The 19471-nt window shown below is 42.9% G+C and overlaps 1 protein-coding gene across 5 annotated transcripts in view; it reads right to left on the bottom strand.

Moving 5' to 3' along the window:
• Nucleotides 1–19471, bottom strand: part of LOC139532974 (cell adhesion molecule DSCAM-like) — a 135150-nt gene that overhangs the window by 25046 nt on the left and 90633 nt on the right. For all 5 annotated transcript variants that reach the window (XM_071331121.1, XM_071331151.1, XM_071331135.1 and 2 more), the window contains 7 exons: nt 10020–10219; nt 9661–9757; nt 8484–8612; nt 7548–7715; nt 1889–1959; nt 1437–1686; nt 843–989 (listed from right to left, as the gene is read on the bottom strand). In XM_071331121.1, coding sequence (XP_071187222.1) covers nt 843–989; nt 1437–1686; nt 1889–1959; nt 7548–7715; nt 8484–8612; nt 9661–9757; nt 10020–10219 — 1062 coding nt within the window. The remainder of the gene's footprint in view (nt 1–842; nt 990–1436; nt 1687–1888; nt 1960–7547; nt 7716–8483; nt 8613–9660; nt 9758–10019; nt 10220–19471) is intronic.

Genomic DNA, 19471 nt, shown 5'->3' with positions numbered 1-19471 from the left:
ACTCATGAAATGGGTGATAAATATACACCATTGAGTGCTTGAATGCAAATAATAAAATAAAACATTATTTTGAGTTTGATTACTGCAGAGACGGGATAGAGCCAAATGTTTAGAACAGCAGTGTTGGATGAATAAAACAAAGTTGTTCCACCAACTTAGAAAAAGGGCCTATAGCCCCGTCTGCTGGTGCATGAGGTTTTAACAACCCATGATACTTTGCTCATATTTTGAATATATGAAGAGCACAACAGACACTGGCTGAAGGTTTAGACAAGTGTCTTAGACAATAAATACATAAACATGATTTTTTTATCACACATAATGAGTGACATATTTCATTTAAATGAATAAGAGCTGTATTCATACTCAATGTTACATACGATATCAATATGTATAGAATATATGCAACACATGGCTATGGCTGTAGTATTGTTGGGACTCTGGAGCGTGTCCCACTATGAAATGCACTGTTACTATGCAAACTAGATTGAGCTGTCAGGCTGTGAGCGGTGCTTTTCTATTAGTGCATCCAGGGGCCATCAGCGAGGATATGATATGACAGATGAGGGGTCAAAGGTAACGTGGCTGTCAGAAGCGGTCACTCTGATGTCTCCCCAGCACGTGACGACTGCATGCCATGCCAGGCTGCCTGAATTGGACTAGAAAGCCTGGGTCACTGCTAATATGTCTCATTCATCCACTTCAATTTTCATGCATAGTGAATCATGTTGATACTGTATACATTCTATATACAGTGTGTCTTAGAGAGTTACGGACCAGGCAAGATACAGTATAATGTCTACATCCTTCTCTGTGTGTGTGTGTACTGTGTGTTGCTGTACCTCCGTCCGGCAGGTTGGCCCAGTAGATGACTCTGAAGCCAAGCAGGATGCCGTTGAGGGCATCTTTAGGAGGGGTCAGCCAGGACAGAGAGATAACCTCTGGGGATGCCGCCGGGGCCTGGACGTTCTCTGGAGGTCGACTGGGAACTGTTACAACCAGGCAGGAGGAAAAACAACACCGTTACCTCACTCTCAAAACCAGAAGCATGAACAGAAGAGTTTACTGAAGAGACAAAAATATTGAGCTACTCTTGGAGGACAATGGAAGTCAACTTCAAAATGCTCATTTGAATTTTTGGGGGGGATCTAGCATTCATCATGCTTTCTTGAGCCATGGCAATAATGACCGCCACAAACACTACACCAGCAGTACCAACACTATCCACTAGATGGCAATAAAGCTCCATCCTGGGAGTTCACTTCCCTCAAAGACAAAACATCAGCCATTTGACCCTTGATGCACCACAATATTGTGAAATCAATAAGATTTTCACTGTCTACCATATTGTCACTGATAGCTAAGGGCAGTGTGTGTGTGTGTGTGTGTGTGTGTGCGTGCCCGTGTGCGTGCGTGCATGTGCCCGTTGTCCTCACCATCCTCCAGTGTGGTAGAGATGACCTCCTGGGAGGAAGGTCCAGTCCCAGCACTGTTGCTGGCCTGCACCACCACCCCATACTGGGTGAACTTCTTCAGGTTGTCCAGGGTGATGCTCTCACTGTGGTCGTTGTCCCCCGTCGTCTCCATGGTGATGACATTGAACTGGTAGTTTCCCCCGGAGCTGAACTCCCTGTAGCCCACCTGGTAGCCTCGGATTGCTCCGTTCTGGAGGTGCTTCTTAGGAGCCTGGGGGAGGGAAGAAGGGGGAGAGGGGAACGCACATTAGATATTGGGGGAAAATTTTATTTTTCAAAAGCTCTTTAAGGACAGAAGAATGGTTGTGGACCTCAAGGCCCTGACGTGTAGCAGACCATGTAGCTAACAGACCATAGAGCTGCAGTAAGGGTTCTTCAGTCCTAGTGGTAATAGCAGGTTAAATGTATCTTACCCTCCAGGACACTTTGATGCTCTGAGAGGAGAAAGCTTCAAGCTGCACATCTTGTGGGGGACCATCAGGGGCTAGAAGAAAAGACACATTAAGGTAATTGAGATCTGAGCTACTGTCAGTTTAGTAGATGAGGTACAGGGCAAAGAAGTCAGTCTACCAGCATTCTGCCAATGGAATGGAACTATCCAAACTGAGTGTATTTTGAAGGTTATGCCAAGGTCAAGTCAATTCTACGATTCTGAGACATGTAAGGCTAAGGTCCTACTGTATCTATGGGTAGACCAGAGTAGTTGGTCTCAGATGGCCCAGCCCACATCACAATAATAAAGATGGTGGTCATGTTTATGAGGGGTCATGGGGGACAGACAGTCAGAAGAGAAGTGAGAGAGAGAAGTGCAGAGTGGGGGTTGGGACGAACCACCAAAGAACCACCAAAGGGAACAGGGGCAATTTGCAGAGGGGCTGGCCAGTGGTCTATTGATTGCAGTGTGACATTTACAACATGGTCTGTTAATTGAAAAGTCCTGCTTTTAGTGCAGGGTCAGCGTGTCTTCAATAATGCAATAGAGCCAATGGAGCTGATGTCACTCTGCTGTTAATGAATTGACTTGACTCCCCATTCCCCTGTTACAACATTAATGTTCTAGATGCGTTTTATGGGACGTTGCAAGAACATTCATGTGTCTAGTTTCATCAACATTCCACCAGACATACACAGGACATGGTTGCCATGTTCTCAGAAATTAAAGTTCTAGACACGTTTCATGAGAATGTTGCAATAACATTCCTGGGTCCAGTTTTCTGAGGGTTATGAGAATATTCCAACATCATATTCTATGGAAACATTGCAAGAACACCTTGTTACTGTGGCCAAGCCCACCAAGGCCCTGATTGGTGAACCGCTAAACCATTCCCAGCTCTTTTTGTCTGTGGGCAAAGTTAGGGATACTCACAAAGTGCTTTTAACATAGTGTTTACACACTTTGACATACATGATTACATTATGCATTTATTATTTAACATGTCCTCACCTGGGATTTGAACTCACAACCTCTTGGTTTACAGCATTAAGATCAGTTAAGTTGACAATTCTCTTATTATTGACTTGATTTACATATTTAAACAATTTAAGGGCTTTCTGTATAGTTGCATATTAACCTGTTTTAATGATACTTCTGTATCACTATGATCAATCCCAAAAATTATTGAGTGTATTTTTAACAGAGCTGAGATTTACTTCATAGTGCATTCATCCTTTTGCTTAGACCTATCAAGTTGTTTCAGATTTACACAAGTGCCTAGGTAGGAGGGGTTAGGTTTTTTTCTGGACAGGGCATAACTATACTGGCCCAATAAGCACATGCCCTTCAGATATCCCTTATTGGGACAGTGGTTAGGGTGTTTGACATTACTGCTGGTGGCCTTGCATTGAGACCTGGTAGGGGACTCCACTTACTCTCACATTCTTAGCAATATATGTACATTTCATTATTGCACTTATCAGACATTTTGATTGTTTATATGGACATTTCATTAGAACACTTGGAAAATGATTTACCATCTGAAACAACTTGATAGGTGTAAGCAATAGGGTGAGTGCACTTTGAAGTAAATCCCAGGTCGGTAAAAAGTACACTCCTGAAAATATTTTATTGGTCATAGTGATTCAGGAGTATCATTAAAACAGGTTAATATGCCCCACCAACATTAGACAAATACAGAAAGCCCTCCAATTGCTGAAGTAAGTAAATCAAATCAATGATGATAGAATAGTCAGATTAACTGATACCTGACGTGGACCTGCTGGCGTAGCAGAAAGAATGGAGTACTGTGAACCAAGAGGTTGGGATTTTCAAATCCCAGGTGAGGACATTGAATAATAAATACTGTTACATGCACAATGCAATCATGTATGTCTAATATGTCATATGAAAAGGATTTGCCAGTAGATTGTCGATTTGATTTATGATGATGACTGCTAGCTAAGATTTTGAAAGTATGATGTTGACAGGATCAGTCCAATCAAAGCTACGGTAGATATAATGTGATTTGAGGTCATATTATCTGTGGCCAATGACCTTGAGACTTCTTGGATGGGCACTTCTAATGTAACTCTATGGCAGCACCCAAGGGGTTTGAATTTTCTAGCTCTACCCATAGATTTTGTGGTGATGTAGTGTCCCCATGAGTGGCAGAACACTGAGCCAATCACGGCGCAACTAGAGAACATTACCAACCCCTACGCTCAGTATTTTTCCGCTGGCTGCCCCACCACCACAGAAAGCACTGAGCTAGGCTGAAACACCTGCATTTCAGAGCTGGATTACTCAAGAAAGCACAAAAGACACCATGTTTGTATGCGGCTTTATTAACTCTATGATTATTTTTTTTAACATTGTTTGCAAACGGATATGTGACACATATTTATGCCAAAATAACATGCCCCAAATCCCTGAATAACGGGTCGCCACTGATTTTCAGTAAGCCATAATTATTAACTGGGTAGGCTGGGAGTGGCGTAATGAGAAAGTCCTTCTCCGTTTCCGTTATCCAATCCTCTGAAAGAGAATTATATATGAAGCTATCTACAGTGCCTTCAGAAAGTATTCATACCCCTTGACTTATTCCACATTTTGTTGTGTTACAGCCTGAATTCAAAATGGATTAAATATATTTTTTCTCGCACCTATCTACACACAATACCCTATAATGACAAAGTGAAAACATGATTTTAGAAATTGTAGCAAATGTATTGAAAAAGAAATACAGAAATATCTAATTTACAGAAGTATTCACACACCTGAGTCAATACACGTTAGGATCACCTTTGGCAGTGATTACAGCTGCGAGTCTTTCTGGGTAAGTATCTAAGAGCTTTGCACACCTGGATTGTATAATATTTGTCCAATTTTCTTTTCAAAATTCTTCAAGCTCTGTCAAATTGGTTGTTGATTATTGCTAGACAACCATTTTCTATTCTTTTCATAGATTTTCAAGCAGATTTAAGTCAAAACTGTAACTCGGCCACTCAGGAATATTCACTGTCTTCTTGGTAAGCAACTTCAGTGTAGATTTGGCCTTGTGTTTTAGGTTATTGTCCTGCTGAAAGGTGAATTCCTCTCCCAGTGTCTAGTGGAAAGCAGAATGAACCAAGTTTTCCTTTAGGATTTTGCCTGTGCTTAGCTCCATTACGTTTTTTTTTACGCTGAAAACTCCCCAGTCCTTAAGGATTACAAGCATACCCATAACATGATGCAGCCACCACTATGTTTGAAAATATGGAGAGTGATACTCAGTAATGTGTTATGTTTGGGGCAAATCCAATATAACACTTTTTATTCAGGACAAAAAGTGAATTGCTTTGCCACATTTTTTGCAGTATTACTTTATTGCCTTGTTGCAAACATGATGCATGTTTTAGAATATTTGTATTCTGTACAGGCTTCCTACTTTTCACTCTGTTAATTAGGTTAGTCTTGTTGAGTAACTCCAATGTTGTTGATCCATTGTCAGGTTTTACCTATCATAGTCATTAAACTCTGTAACTGTTTTAAAATCACCAATGGCATCATGGTGAAATCCCTGAGGGGTTTCCTTCCTATCCGGCAACTGAGTTGGAAGGATGCCTGTATCTTTGTAGTAACTGGGTGTATTGATACACCATCCAAAGTGTAATTAATAACTTCACCATGCTCAAAGGTATATTCAATGTCTGCATTTTTTATTTTTACCCATCTACCAATAGGTGCCCTTCTTCGCGATGCAGTGGAAAACCTCCATGGTCTTTGTGGTTGAATCTGTGCTTGAAATTCACTGTTCAACATTACAGATAATTGTATGTGTGGGGTACATAAATGATGTAATCATTCAAAAATCATGTTAAACACTATTATTGCACACAGAGTGAGTTCATGCAACTTATTATGTGACTTCTTAAGCACATTTTTACTCCTGAACTTATTTAGGCTTTCCATAACAAAGGGGTTGAATACTTATTGACTCAAGACATTTCAGCTTTTCATTTTTTTTTCTCTTCTAAAAATGGCCCCTTTGGCATTATGGGATATTGTGTGTAGGCCAGTGACAAAAAAATCTAATTTTAATCCATTTTAAATTTAGGCTATAACAACAAAATGTGGAAAAAGTCAAGGGCTGTGAATACTTCCTGAAGGCACTGTGTGGTTGGAACGGAGAGCGACATATAACTTAGTGTCAGAGAGTTGAGCATAAACCTCACTATCATTGTTTCCTGACAACATGACCAATATGAATGTTTTTTACCACCCGAGAACAGGTAAAGAATAGAAAATCCAAAGCTTCATTAATTGTAGCACCACAAATGTCATATAAATGCTCAAATGCATCTGCAAGGATGCTTATATTGGTCAAAGTAAAAGAGCATTGAATCTCCACGTCACAGAACATAAGGCTGCAATTCGTAATAAAAACATGGAGTATGCAATTTCGCTCACCTTCCTCCCTACGCTTTGTAGCCATAGAACATGTCCACATTTCACCAAGAAAAGGTGACTAAAACAGAGGCATTCTGGCAGTACTTACAGTAGACCAGGGTTTACCAAACTTGGTCCTCTGGAACCCAAGAGGTGCACGTTTTGTTTTTTGCCCTAGCACTACATAGCTGAGTCAAATAATCAACTAATCATCAAGCTTTGATCGTTTTAATCAGCTGTGTAGTGTTAGGGCAAAAAACAAAAGGTGCATCCCTTGGAGTCCCGAGGACAGAGTTTGGGAAATGCTGCCTTAGACACTGTGGATCCTAAGGAGCTAAACTATGATTTTCACTGTCTTTGCTTCAATAATGTTATTGCCTTGATTTTATTGGTCTCTGTGTCTCCGGATTCACAAACACCCAAATATCACCTATGTATATTTTGACATGGCCTATTGATTAAAGAGGCACACTATTTCTGTTATTATTAGCATTATTTTGTACTATAATTTGCCATTTACCTTGATGAAATCATTATTATTTTCTTACATTGTTGTGTCTCAACAGGCCACTAGGCTATAAATAGGAAATAAGTGCAATGGTCAGGTGACTCTGAGGAAGACGTAAGCTTAACGTTAAAACGTCAGTCACCTGTTCGCATCCTGTACAATGGATTACAGTGAGCTAAAATAAATACATCTCCGATTTTTTTGTTGATTGCTCCAACTCCTTCTACCTCAAATTAGTGCTATTGGAAGTTTATCTTGGTAAACCCTTTTTGTCATTGTTGTTGAGCACCCTTCCCTTCCTTTGTTTGGTGAAGTGCAAAGGCCCACCTGAACATGGCAACCATGTTCTGTGTATGTTTGGTGGGCCGTTGATGGAATATTCACCTAACCCACAGAAAACTGGACACATGAATGTTCTTGCAATGTTCTCATTCAACGTGTATAGAACATTAATATCTTATGTTCTGAGAACATGGTAACCACAATCTCGGTAAGTTCTATTTCACATTAAGGGAATGGTCTCTTGGAGACATTCCTTGCACATCACGGGAACATTCCTATGAAAACCTTAGTTAATGACCTATTGAGCCTCTTAAGGGAACGTTCTCTAAAGTTGTGGGAACGTTTGTTGTTAGCTGGGATGTCTGTGTGTGCATGTGCATGCATACATATGACCAGTGGTGGTCTGGTGAGTCTATACCTGCTTCGTCTGTGGTGATGGTGAGTTCGTTGCTGGCCTCACTCTTGCCGATGTGGTTCTTGGCGAACATGCGGATGCTGTAGGTGGAGGAGGGGTGCAGGTCTATGATGGTGGCCTGGTTGAGCTGGGGAGACACGTCTTTGGTCCTTTGGGCTGTTTCCCAGGAGCCTGTAGGGCCGGAGGTCAAGGTTTATGTGGGTTCGTGAGGACCACTGAGTGGGGCTAGAGGTCAAAGCCTGCTAAGTGCATTAATCTGCGGTATTGAATTATAGCACTGAGACAAGAAAAGATCATGAATAATGATTATTTGGAAGACAAAAAGGAGCACATCCATCTTAACACGATGATACAGAAAAGCATTACATCAGGATAGACTATAGACATACACAGGAAGTTAAAGTATTTGTATTCATACAGTGTTTCGCCTAAGATTATCTTTAGCAGCAGTGGCAAAGGCAGCGGTGATAGGGGGGGTTGCTCTTTCCTGGGGGTGTTCTGGGGCATGCACCTCCGGGAGATTTTTTTGTAGTACGACTGTGATAAGGTCACTGATGGTGATTTTTTTAAAAGCCATTGTGAGCCATTGCTAATTAGTGTCAGCAGAATGACTGGAAGTCATAGACTTCCAGTCATTGTGCTAAAGCTAGTGAGCAAGTTACTTCAAACTGCATGCAGAGACATAAACATTTTATAAAAATGGTATCCATGAGTTCAACTGACTCTGTGTAAGTATAAAAAGGGCTTACTTGCCAAAATCTCGCACTATACTTTTAAAAGCACGTCTCGGTAGAAATAAGAGTGGCGGCAACAATTTAGTAGTGGCGGCCCACCACTGCAAAATGAATATAGGTGAAACACTGCTTACAGTATTACTATACATCGCTGGCATCCAGAACATACCATCTCTTACAAAGAAAACTCTTGTTTGTCTTGTACCTGATTTGTTCTTGCACTCAATGTCGAAGCCTGTGATTGGGCTGTTTCCGTCAAAGCCCATGGTCCAGCGGAGGGCGATGGTCCTGTCCTTCACCTCTCTGATCTCCACCTCAGGAGGGTCCGGGGGCTCTGAAGGACACCACAAAGTCACACATATGCGTTAGAGCCCTGCACAGGCATGAATTTTAACCCCAAGCCCTTCCCATGCCTACGACATTAAAGCCCTACCCAACCCAGGCCAGATTGCTTCAGCCAAATTTAAGGCCCCGCCCTGCCTGAAACCCGAAATCAGAAATAACTTCCGCTGTTAGTAAATCTATTAGATGCCCCTCTGTCTGTCACTCGCTCCCTGTGCGCAGCGCGCTCTGCATGCGCTCTGCTCCATGGCGCTTTGACTCTGAGTATTCATAGCAACAGCTCCGCTTAGGCTGCTCTGCTCAATGAAGAGACATGGGAGAGCAGTTAGCTTTTAGCTACTTTTCGTGACAAAACTCAATGAACATGATTATTTTCTGTGAAATAATCTGTCCTGTCTTATATTTGAAGAGGTTGAAGCACTTCTGACACAATGTTATGATGATCAGCAGAGCACCAGCAATGGCTCAGCTTCAAAATGTTAGTGATCAATTTAGTGATACCCGAGCCCTGCCCGTACCATAGTTACTGATGAAAAAATAAGCCCTACCCGGTCCTAACCCAATGTATAATGTCGGGGCTTGGTTGGGGTAGCAGAGCTCTAATATGGGTATACAACACTACAACTGCAGTGGCTGAGCTCAAACTTCATCCAAGTCCTACTATGGAGAATCCACACAACGGCAAGGATGGCGAGACATCTTGATGACACTGCATGCCCCTGGACATGCTCCAGAGACCATCTTTGCTTGCTCTGCCCTTTTGACCACCTCCCTCCGATGATCAATCAAGCCATGAACTTTCCGACCCTCTGATAACCTTGAATAATGCTGTTGTTTTCTAAATTGCTCGTCATTTTTGTGTTGCTTTAAAGCGCTTTGAGATTCTTTATGTAATGAATAGCGCTATATAAGTTGAATAAATTATTATTAATATTGTTATTATTATTATGATGATGTTGCATCATTACCTTATTTGGGGGGGTTATATATTTTTATTTCATGATGTTTTCATGACAATTGTCAGTGTTAGACAGCTGTACCTTGCACTGTTAGCTGAATGATCCCTCGGTCTTCACCATAGGAGTTGATGGCATGGCAGGAGAAGAAGCCTGAGTCTTCCCTCACTGTAGGCCTGATCTATAGAAATGTGAAAAAGAGGGTCAGCTACATAGATAAGAAAGTGCATGGGAAATACACATTCTGGGCTATATCATTCACAGACAGGGCTCATGATGAGCCATCATAACAAACTGACAAACTCAGTATGCAGGCTTTTTCTCCAACACTTATGTCCAAGCAAAATCTCTGCATAACCAGTAGCGCTCCAACTGGCCTCAGCTGAGGTAACTGTAACTGGGAAGCGAGCAGTACCACTCCCCCTGGTGGTGTGTATGTGTACCTGCAGGGTGGAGATGACCTCGTCGGCCACTTCTTTGACGGTGACCATGTAGCGGTGGCTGCTCTCTGGGTTGATGATGCGATCTTCCTTCTCCCAACGCACCATGATGGGTTTCTCCCCGTGGGCCGTGCAGCTCATCCTCTTCTCACTGCCCTGCGTGGCCAGCGTGGTGTTGGGATACGACGTGATCATGGCTGGGACTGGGAGGGAGAGAGAAAGAGGGGAGGGAAAGAGAGAGAGCGAGAAAGACAGAGAGCGAGAAAGGAGGAGAGGGATAGAGAGAGAGAAAAGAGGAGAAGGCATATGTTACATTAGTTATGAAGCAAGACTGGCTGAACATGTTTAGCCATAATACAATTCCAGTGGGACATCATAGTGATACCTGCCACATGGAGGGTAGTTACAAGACAGAGGAACAGTGTAATGAATCAAATCTCTCTGCTCAAATTACACTTAATTGAGTCATAGTATAACTTCTAACATAATACACAATAAACCCCATGCCTACCTGTTATGTTGAGCTGTGACAACAAACATCTTATGACCACAAGCAGACAAGGCTTGGATAGGAGTAAATACTTATTGGTCGGTCTCTGACAGCACTCTAAGGACAGCACACTACACACACTAGAGATTCAAACACACACAGCTCATTACCCCCACATCTGAGTGTGTAATCACACACACACACACACACACACACACACACACACACACACACACACACACACACACACACACACACACACACACACACACACACACACACACACACACACACACACACACACACACACACACACACACACACACACACACACACACCATGGCTCCTGTGATGTAATGGAAAGTGTCAGGCGAGGGGATGCAGACATTTAAGCTTCATCTCTTATTCACTCCCCAGCCATTTTGAGCCGTGCTACAGAAAAATAAGGCTGATTTATTTAGCATGACAACTATGAATTTTTTTGTGAGATGCACTTGGAGTAGTGAGGGAAAAAATTATTCCTTGCAGCATTCTGTAAATGTTAGCATTTTGAGCAATGGTAGTCTCATTTTACAAATGTTTACATAGTCATAAACTATAACAAACAGTTATGACGTTGTCCACTAGTATTACCATAATTATGACATAGGATCATGTTAAGATTGGATGAGAGGCCTTCATTGGGACGCCACACTGTTGAAAAACATGTAGTCAATGAAACGCCTACTGTATGGAAGGGCTACATGAGGTGAGGTGGGCATCACACAGGAGGAGACAAAACCAATGTAACCAGTGTGTGAGAGAGTAAGCAGCACAGCTGTGTCTGTCTGTCTGTCCTGAGGCATTTGCCACAGTGCCAGGCTGTTTCTGTAATTGCTGTGTTGACGTATTTCTTTAATATCTAGCAGAATTATGGGCAGAGGAACACGGCTCTGGGGGCAGGGGAGCGAGGTGACGCCTCCACTGGGAGACTCACACATTAGACAACCACTCATTTTTTATTTCACCCTGTGGACTAAATAAACAGGCATACGCGCACACAAGCGCTTTATTCAGCAGCACTGATGGATATGTGTATCTCTAGCTGACAGAGTAGAGGCTAGGAGAGCCTTGTTTCAAAACCTCCAGCCCAGAGGGCAACAACCATGATGCTCTCCAGCCTGCTCAGCCTGCTTCTCTGCCTGCCTGCAGGGAATTCTGGGATATTCTGCTCCCGCGAGAGAAAAAGATTTCACCTGGCCAGGTTACCATGCCAACTAGCATCGGACAATCTCTCTCCCTCTCTCTCCATCCCCGTTCTCAGAAGAGGCCATTTATAGTACCAGGAATAGAACATGGACCAGCCGTTGATTTCCAACAGGACCATGATTATACTATTCCAGCCCTGAATGTCGCAATGCAGACCCAAAATAAAAACAGGGATATATAACACATCTCTGTATCTTGTAATAATGTTGGTCATGTGACAAACAATAACATCCTTGAGCAAATAGTCAGTAGAAATTATAGTTAAAAACACTGCCCAGATACTTTACGCCTGCATTGTTGTGGTCCATTACATGCTCAAGAAGAGTAAATAAAAGCAAAAAATAGGCCCTGTCTGTCTCAATACATTAATTGATGTATACAGTGCATTCGGGAAGAGTTTAGTCCCCTTGACTTTTTCCACATTTTGTTACGTTACAGCCCTGTTCTAAAATAGATTAAATTGTTTCCCCCCCTCATCACTCTACACATAATACCCCATAATGACAAAGCAAAATCTGTTTTTTAGACATTTTTGCACATTTATAAAAATCGCTGCACAGATATTTTCAGGTCTTTCCAGAGATCTTCGATCGGGCTCAAGTCCGGGCTATGGCTGGGCCACTCAAGGACATTCAGAGACTTGTCTCGAAGCCACTCCTGCGTTGTGTTGGCTGTGTGCTTAGGGTCATTGTCCTGTTGGAAGGTGAACCTTCGCCCCAGTCTGAGGTCCTGAGCGTTCTGGAGCAGGTTTTCATAAATAATCTTTCTGTACTTTGCTCTGTTCATCTTTCCTTCGATCCTGACTAGTCTCCCAGTTCCTGCTGCTGATAAACATCCCCACAGCATGATGCTGCCACCACCATGCTGCCACCACCATGCTTCACTGTAGGGATGGTGCCAGGTTTCCTCTAGACCAGCTTGGCATTCAGGCCAAAGAGTTCAATCTTGTTTTTTCATACCAGAGAATTTTGTTTCTCATGGTCTGAGAGTCCTTTATGTGCCTTTTGGCAAACTCCATGCGGGCTGTCATTAGCCTTTTAGTGAGGAGTGGCTTCTGTCTTGCAACTCTACCATAAGGGCCTGATTGGTGGAGTGCTGCAGAGATGATTGTCCTTCTGGAAGGTTCTCCCATCTCTGCAGCGGAACTAGGAATAGTCTTGGTTGTTGCAAACTTCTTCCATTTAAGAATGATGGAGGCCACAGTGTTCTTGGGGACCTTCAATGCTGTAGACATTTTTGGTACCCTTCCTCAGATCTGTGCCTCGGCACAATCCTGTCTCGGAGCTCTCACGACAATTCCTTCGACCTCATGTCTTGGTTTTTGCTCTGACATGCACTGTCAACTGTGGGACCTTATATAGACAGGTGTGTGCCTTTCCAAATCATGTACAATCAATTGAATTTACCACAGGTGGACTCCAATTAAGTTGTAGAAACAAGGATGATCAATGGAAACAGGAAGCACCTGAGCAAAACTTAGAGTCTCAATGCAAATGTCTAAACTTGTTTTCGCTTTGTCATTATGGGGTATTGTGTGTAGATTGTTGAATGAAAAAAAATATTGAATCCATTTTAGAATAAGGCTGTACCCTAACAAAATGTAGAAAAAGTGAAGGGGTCTGAATACTTTCTGAATGCACTGTACATTTCGGTGGCAGTAGCAGGAACTGAAAGTGACAAACACATGACAAACAGGTTGTATCACCAGCCAGACTTATATAGATCTACCATACTTATGCCTGATGTGAAATATGCAGTAGGCCTATATTTCCACCATCTTATTCACTCAGTTGAAACAGATAACAAAACATCCCATCTCCTACCAACCTGACACCCCTGATCCATCAACATGCAGTACATTGAATGGTCATCTAACAGAAACATGAACCTACACTACCGTTCAAAAGTTTGGGGACACTTAGAAATGTCCTTGTTTTTAAAAGAAAAGCTAATTTTTGTCCATTAAAATATCATCAAATTGATCAGAAATACAGTGTAGACACTGTTAATGTTGTAAATGACTATTGTAGCTGGAAATTGCAGATTTTTTATGGAATATCTACATAGGCGTCCAGAGGCCCATTATCAGCAACCATCACTCCTGTGTTCCAATGGCGCAAACTGGCTCTAACCAGAATAGAAAGAGTGGGAGGCCCCGGTGCACAACTGAGCAAGAAGACAAGTACATTAGAGTGTCTAATTTGAGAAACAGACGCCTCACAAGTCCTCAACTGGCAGCTTCATTAAATAGTACCCGCAAAACACCAGTCTCAATGTCAACAGTGAAGAGGCGACTCTGGGATGCTGGCCTTCTTGGCAGAGTTGCAAAGAAAAAGCCATATCTCAGACTGGCCAATAAAAATTTAAGATAAAGATGGGCAAAAGAACACAGACACTGGACAGAGATATGGCTTTTTTTCTGGTTAGAGACAGTTTGCTCTGTTCTGTGAAGGGAGTAGTACACAGCGTTGTACGAGATCTTCAGTTTCTTGGCAATTTCTCGCATGGAATAGCCTTCATTTCTCAGAACAAGAATAGACTGATGAGTTTCAGAAGAAAGTTATTTCTTTCTGGCTATTTTGAGCCTGTAATCAAACCAACAAATGCTGATACTCCAGATACTCAACTAGTCTAAAGAAGTCCAGCTTTCTTGCTTCTTTAATCAGCACAACAGTTTTCATGCTAACACAATTGCAAAATGTTTTTCTAATGATCAATTAGCCTTTGAAATTATCAACTTAGATTAGCTAATACAACGTGCCATTGGAACACAGGAGTGATGGTTGCTGATAATGGGCCTCTGTAAGCCTATGTAGATATTCCATAGAAAATCAGCCGTTTCCAGCTACAATAGTCATTTACAACATTAACAATGTCTACACTGTATTTCTGATCAATTTGATGTTATTTTAATGGACAAAAAATTGGCTTTTCTTTCAAAAACAAGGACATTTCTAAGTGACCCCAAACTTTTGAACGGTAGTGTATGACTGTAAATTCCAGGTCGGATGGACAGCCGCAGGCATCAGGCTCTGTTTACCCCAGCAGAGTGAGTGTCTGGCTGAGGAATGTAGGCCACAGGGTGCCCTGGCTGGATGACTGAACCATGGGAGTGAGATGAGAACGAGTCTAGATCACTCCCTACAGGAGCCCACTGCCCCTGGGGCACTGTGTGTGTGTGTGTGTGTGTGTGTGTGTGTGTGTGTGTGTGTGTGTGTGTGTGTGTGTGTGTGTGTGTGTGTGTGTGTGTGTGTGTGTGTGTGTGTGTGTGTGTGTGTGTGTGTGTGTGTGTGTGTGTGTGTGTGTGTGTGTGTGTGTGTGTGTGTGTGTGTGTGTGTGTGTGTGTGTGTGTGTGTGTGTGGAGTGGGTAGGTAGGTAGGGGGAATGGCGGTGATGGCACAGAGATGACTGGTTCACTGGGTGCTAGCTCTACTCACTGCACCAAAAGAATTCCCTTAGCTGCACAATTGGGTTGGATATTGAGCATGATGCTGAGTATATGGCTGCAGACAGGCTGCTTTGTGTGGGTTAGTTGGAGGGCTGTAACGAGAGAGAGAATTTTCTATACTCCAGTGTCTGAGGGAAGCTGTCTGATTGGGTGATTGGGAGCTTGGCGACCAGGCAACAACGCTGTTTTTCACCAATTAAGTCTCATTATGTGCGTGCTCTCATCATTGTGTCTCGGAGCGTTATGAGTGTAATGCTCTTAATTGATCCTAATTAACACTGATAAACATTAAGTGGCTGTTGACCCACTCTGATAAAACCAACCTACTCTGGATTAGTGATGCATCCAGTCAATTGCATCAGTGGAGGTACGTACAGTATACAGTAGAGACTGTAGTCATTTAGACAGGGGAATTGGTTCAAATGCTGTTGGTTCCCTCAGCTGCACAAAATCTAAATAAGGCCATGGGTCATTTTAAGGAAGGTAGAATGAAGTGTTAACGTGTCTAGGCAATATGCCAAATATTCTGAACCTATGATATATAAAGTATGAATACTGTGAATGTACACTTGCACGCACGCACGTACACATGCACGCACGCACACACATAAAGCTGTGAAAATACTGCTAGTGCAACATAAGCTATTTCTGCTGGCTGTGGGCGTCTGTGACAGTGTTCCAATGTGTTGATGCATGGTGTATTATGGTTAGGCATTAGCCTATGCACAGACACTAATAACAATGAAAACGTCTCACTATGACATCACAATAGCTGCAATTCATTTCCCCATGCGTCCGCCACAATAGCCTGGCCGAATGGAATCTGTCTAAACCACTGAATTACAGTAGCAGCCTGTGAGGACCATGATTCTTCAGTAATGGCCTGTGTGTGTGTGTGTGTGTGTGTGTGTGTGTGTGTGTGTGTGTGTGTGTGTGTGTGTGTGTGTGTGTGTGTGTGTGTGTGTGTGTGTGTGTGTGTGTGTGTGTGTGTGTGTGTGTGTGTGTGTGTGTGTGTGTGTGTGTGTGTGTGTGTGTGTGTGTGTGTGTGTGTGTGTGTGTGCGCGTGCATGTGCATGTGTATGCCTATATGTGTGTATTTTCCAGTAACACAGCCAGGTAAACTTCTATGAGTGATCACCCAGTCAAGAGCTCATCCAGTACTGAATATCACCTGACCACTTTACAGCCGTCACTTCCAGTGTTGCTCTAATTTACACCTAAGCCTCTTAAGTGGCAGCAGCTTCCCAAGCAGCAGTGGTGTCGTATGGCCTGGATAAACAACACACACCAGTACAGCACAGCCTGTACTGCTCCAGCAGTCTGCTGCATGCTTACCATCTATGTAGAGGAGAGGAGGACACAGTCTGGTGTGGGTACAGTATATAACACTACACCTGCTCAGCAGAGGACAGGCCCTGTGGGTTAACGAGGGTCTCGTCTGGCACAAGCACACTGATCCATAGGAGACAAGGGGAGCAGGGCTCCAAGGGAGGCTCACGTTCCAGAGAGCAGGAGGGGCAGACACAACCAACACCCGATCGCCCCGATCCGACCACACAATGATCTTAACAACAACCTGAACCGGGTGATCAGCTCAACCTAAGGGAGAACACACAGGCTCACACACAGACACATACATGCACGCACGCACACACACACAACGCAGAGGGACATCTGTCTGTGTGTGTGCGTGAGGACAACACTGAGCAGCCTATGTCCAGAAAATGTACACAGGGATTACACCCACTGCTGTGGGTACTCTTCTGTGTGTGTCTAGATGTAAAGCTTTAAGTGTGTAGTGCACAGGAGGTTGGTGGCACCTTAATTGGGAAGGACAGTCTTCTGGTAATGGCTGGAGTGGAGTCGGTGGAATGGTATCAATTACATCAAACTCATGGTTTCAATGTGTTTGATGCCATTCCATTTACTCAGTTCCAGCCATTATTATGAGCCCCTCTCCCCTCAGCAGCCTCCACTGGTGTACAGTAGTGTATAATTGTATTTATTCATATGAGTGTGTGTGTGTTTGTTCGTAAGTGTACGTGTCCTGGTACATGTACTGTGTGTGTGTGTTTTTGAGGAATTGTGTGAGAGTATTACATGAGCGATTGAGACACAGACAGAGACAGAGACAGACAGACAGACAGACAGACAGACAGACAGACAGACAGACAGACAGACAGACAGACAGACAGACAGACAGACAGACAGACAGACAGACAGACAGACAGACAGACAGACAGACAGACAGACAGACAGACAGACAGACAGACACTGCAGGGAGGCCTCTGCTCTGGCCAGATAACAGCTACAAGGGTATAAGCTCCCACACTGTGTGACTGGAATCACTAGAGCACCCAGCCCAGCCATAGCAGTGCAGCAGGAGATCACACACACACATGCCACGTACAGAGATACACACGCGCACAAGGACATACACATACACAAACATACACGTACAGTTGAAGTCGGAAGTTTACATACACTTAGTTTGGAATCATTACATCTCGTTTTTCAACCACTCCACAAATTTCTTGTTAACAATCTATAGTTTTGGCAAGTCGATTAGGACATCTACTTTGTGCATGACACAAGTCATTTTTCCAACAATTGTTTACAGACAGATTATTTCACTTATAATTCACTGAAGTTTACATACACTAAGTTGACTGTGCCTTGAAACAGCTTGGAAAATTCCAGAAAATTATGTCATGGCTTTAGAAGCTTCTGATAGGCTAATTGACATCATTTGAGTCAATTGTAGGTGTACCTGTGGATGTATTTCAAGGCCTACCTTCAAACTCAGTGCCTCTTTGCTTAACATCATGGGAAAATCAAAAGAAATCAGCCAAGACCTCAGAAAAAAACTGAAGACCTCCACAAGTCTGGTTCATCCTTGGCAGCAATTTCCAAATGCCTGAAGGTACCACGTTCATCTGTACAAACAATAGCACGCAAGTATAAACATCATGGGACCACGCAGCCGTCATACCTCTCAGGAAGGAGACACGTTCTGTATCCTAGAGATGAACGTACTTTGGTGCGAAAAGTGCAAATCAATCCCAGAACAACAGCAAAGGACCTTGTGAAGATGCTGTAGGAAACAGGTACAAAAGTATCTATATCCACAGTAAAACAGGTCCTACATCGACATAACCTGAAAGGCCGCTCAGCAAGGAAGAAGCCACTGCTCCAAAACCACCATAAAAAAGCCAGACTACGGTTTGCAACTGCACATGGGGACAAAGATCGTACTTTTTGGAGAAATGTCCTCTGGTCTGATGGAACAAAAATAGAACTGTTTGGCCATAATGACCATTGTTATGTTTGGAGGGAAAAGGGGGAGGCTTGCAAGCCAAAGAACACCATCCCAACCGTGAAGTACGGGGGTTGCAGCATCATGTTGTGAGGGTGCTTTGCTACAGGAGGGACTGGTGTACTTCACAAAATAGATGACATCATGAGGCAGGAAAATTATGTGGATATATTGAAGCAACATCTCAAGACATCAGTCAAGAAGTTAAAGCTTGGTCGCAAATGGGTCTTCCAAATGGACAATGACCCCAAGCATACTTCCAAAGTTGTGGCAAAATGGCTTAAGGACAACAAAGTCAAGGTATGGGAGTGGCCATCACAAAGCCCTGACCTCAATCCCAAAAAGCTTGTGCGAGCAAGGAGGCCTACAAACCTGACTCAGTTACACCAGCTCTGTCAGGAGGAATGGGCCAAAATTCACCCAACTTATTGTGGGAAGCTTGTGGAAGGCTGCCCAAATCGTTTGACCCAAGTTAAACAATTTCAAGGCAAAGCTACCAAATACTAATTGAGTGTATGTAAACTTCTGAACCGCTGGGAATGTAATGAAAGGAATAAAAGCTGAAATAAATCATTCTCTCTACTATTATTCTGACATTTCACATTCTTTAAATAAAGTGGTGCACCTAACTGACCTAAGACAGGGAATTTTTACTAGGATTAAATGTCAGGAATTGTGAAAAACTGAGTTTAAATGTATTTGGCTAAGGTGTATGTAAACTTCCGACTACAACTGTACACATAAACAACACACACCTCCCAGACACACTAAGAACCTGATTTACCCAGACACTTTGGCTCAAAATGTTTATGTTGATTTAGGACAATCAACAGTTCCTCCTTCATATTACAAATCAGTGCAGTTTACATAGAGTATTCAACATCAACATCAAATGGGAACTTCAACATGAAAGATGAAAACAATAGTCTGGCCTCACTTTTTCGACAGTTTCC

The sequence above is a fragment of the Salvelinus alpinus genome, chromosome 1 (assembly GCF_045679555.1).
Source record: "Salvelinus alpinus chromosome 1, SLU_Salpinus.1, whole genome shotgun sequence".
Classification (NCBI taxonomy): domain Eukaryota; kingdom Metazoa; phylum Chordata; class Actinopteri; order Salmoniformes; family Salmonidae; genus Salvelinus; species Salvelinus alpinus.
The sequence above is the reverse complement of the archived record's forward strand: the minus strand, read 5'-3'. Positions and strand labels throughout refer to the sequence as shown.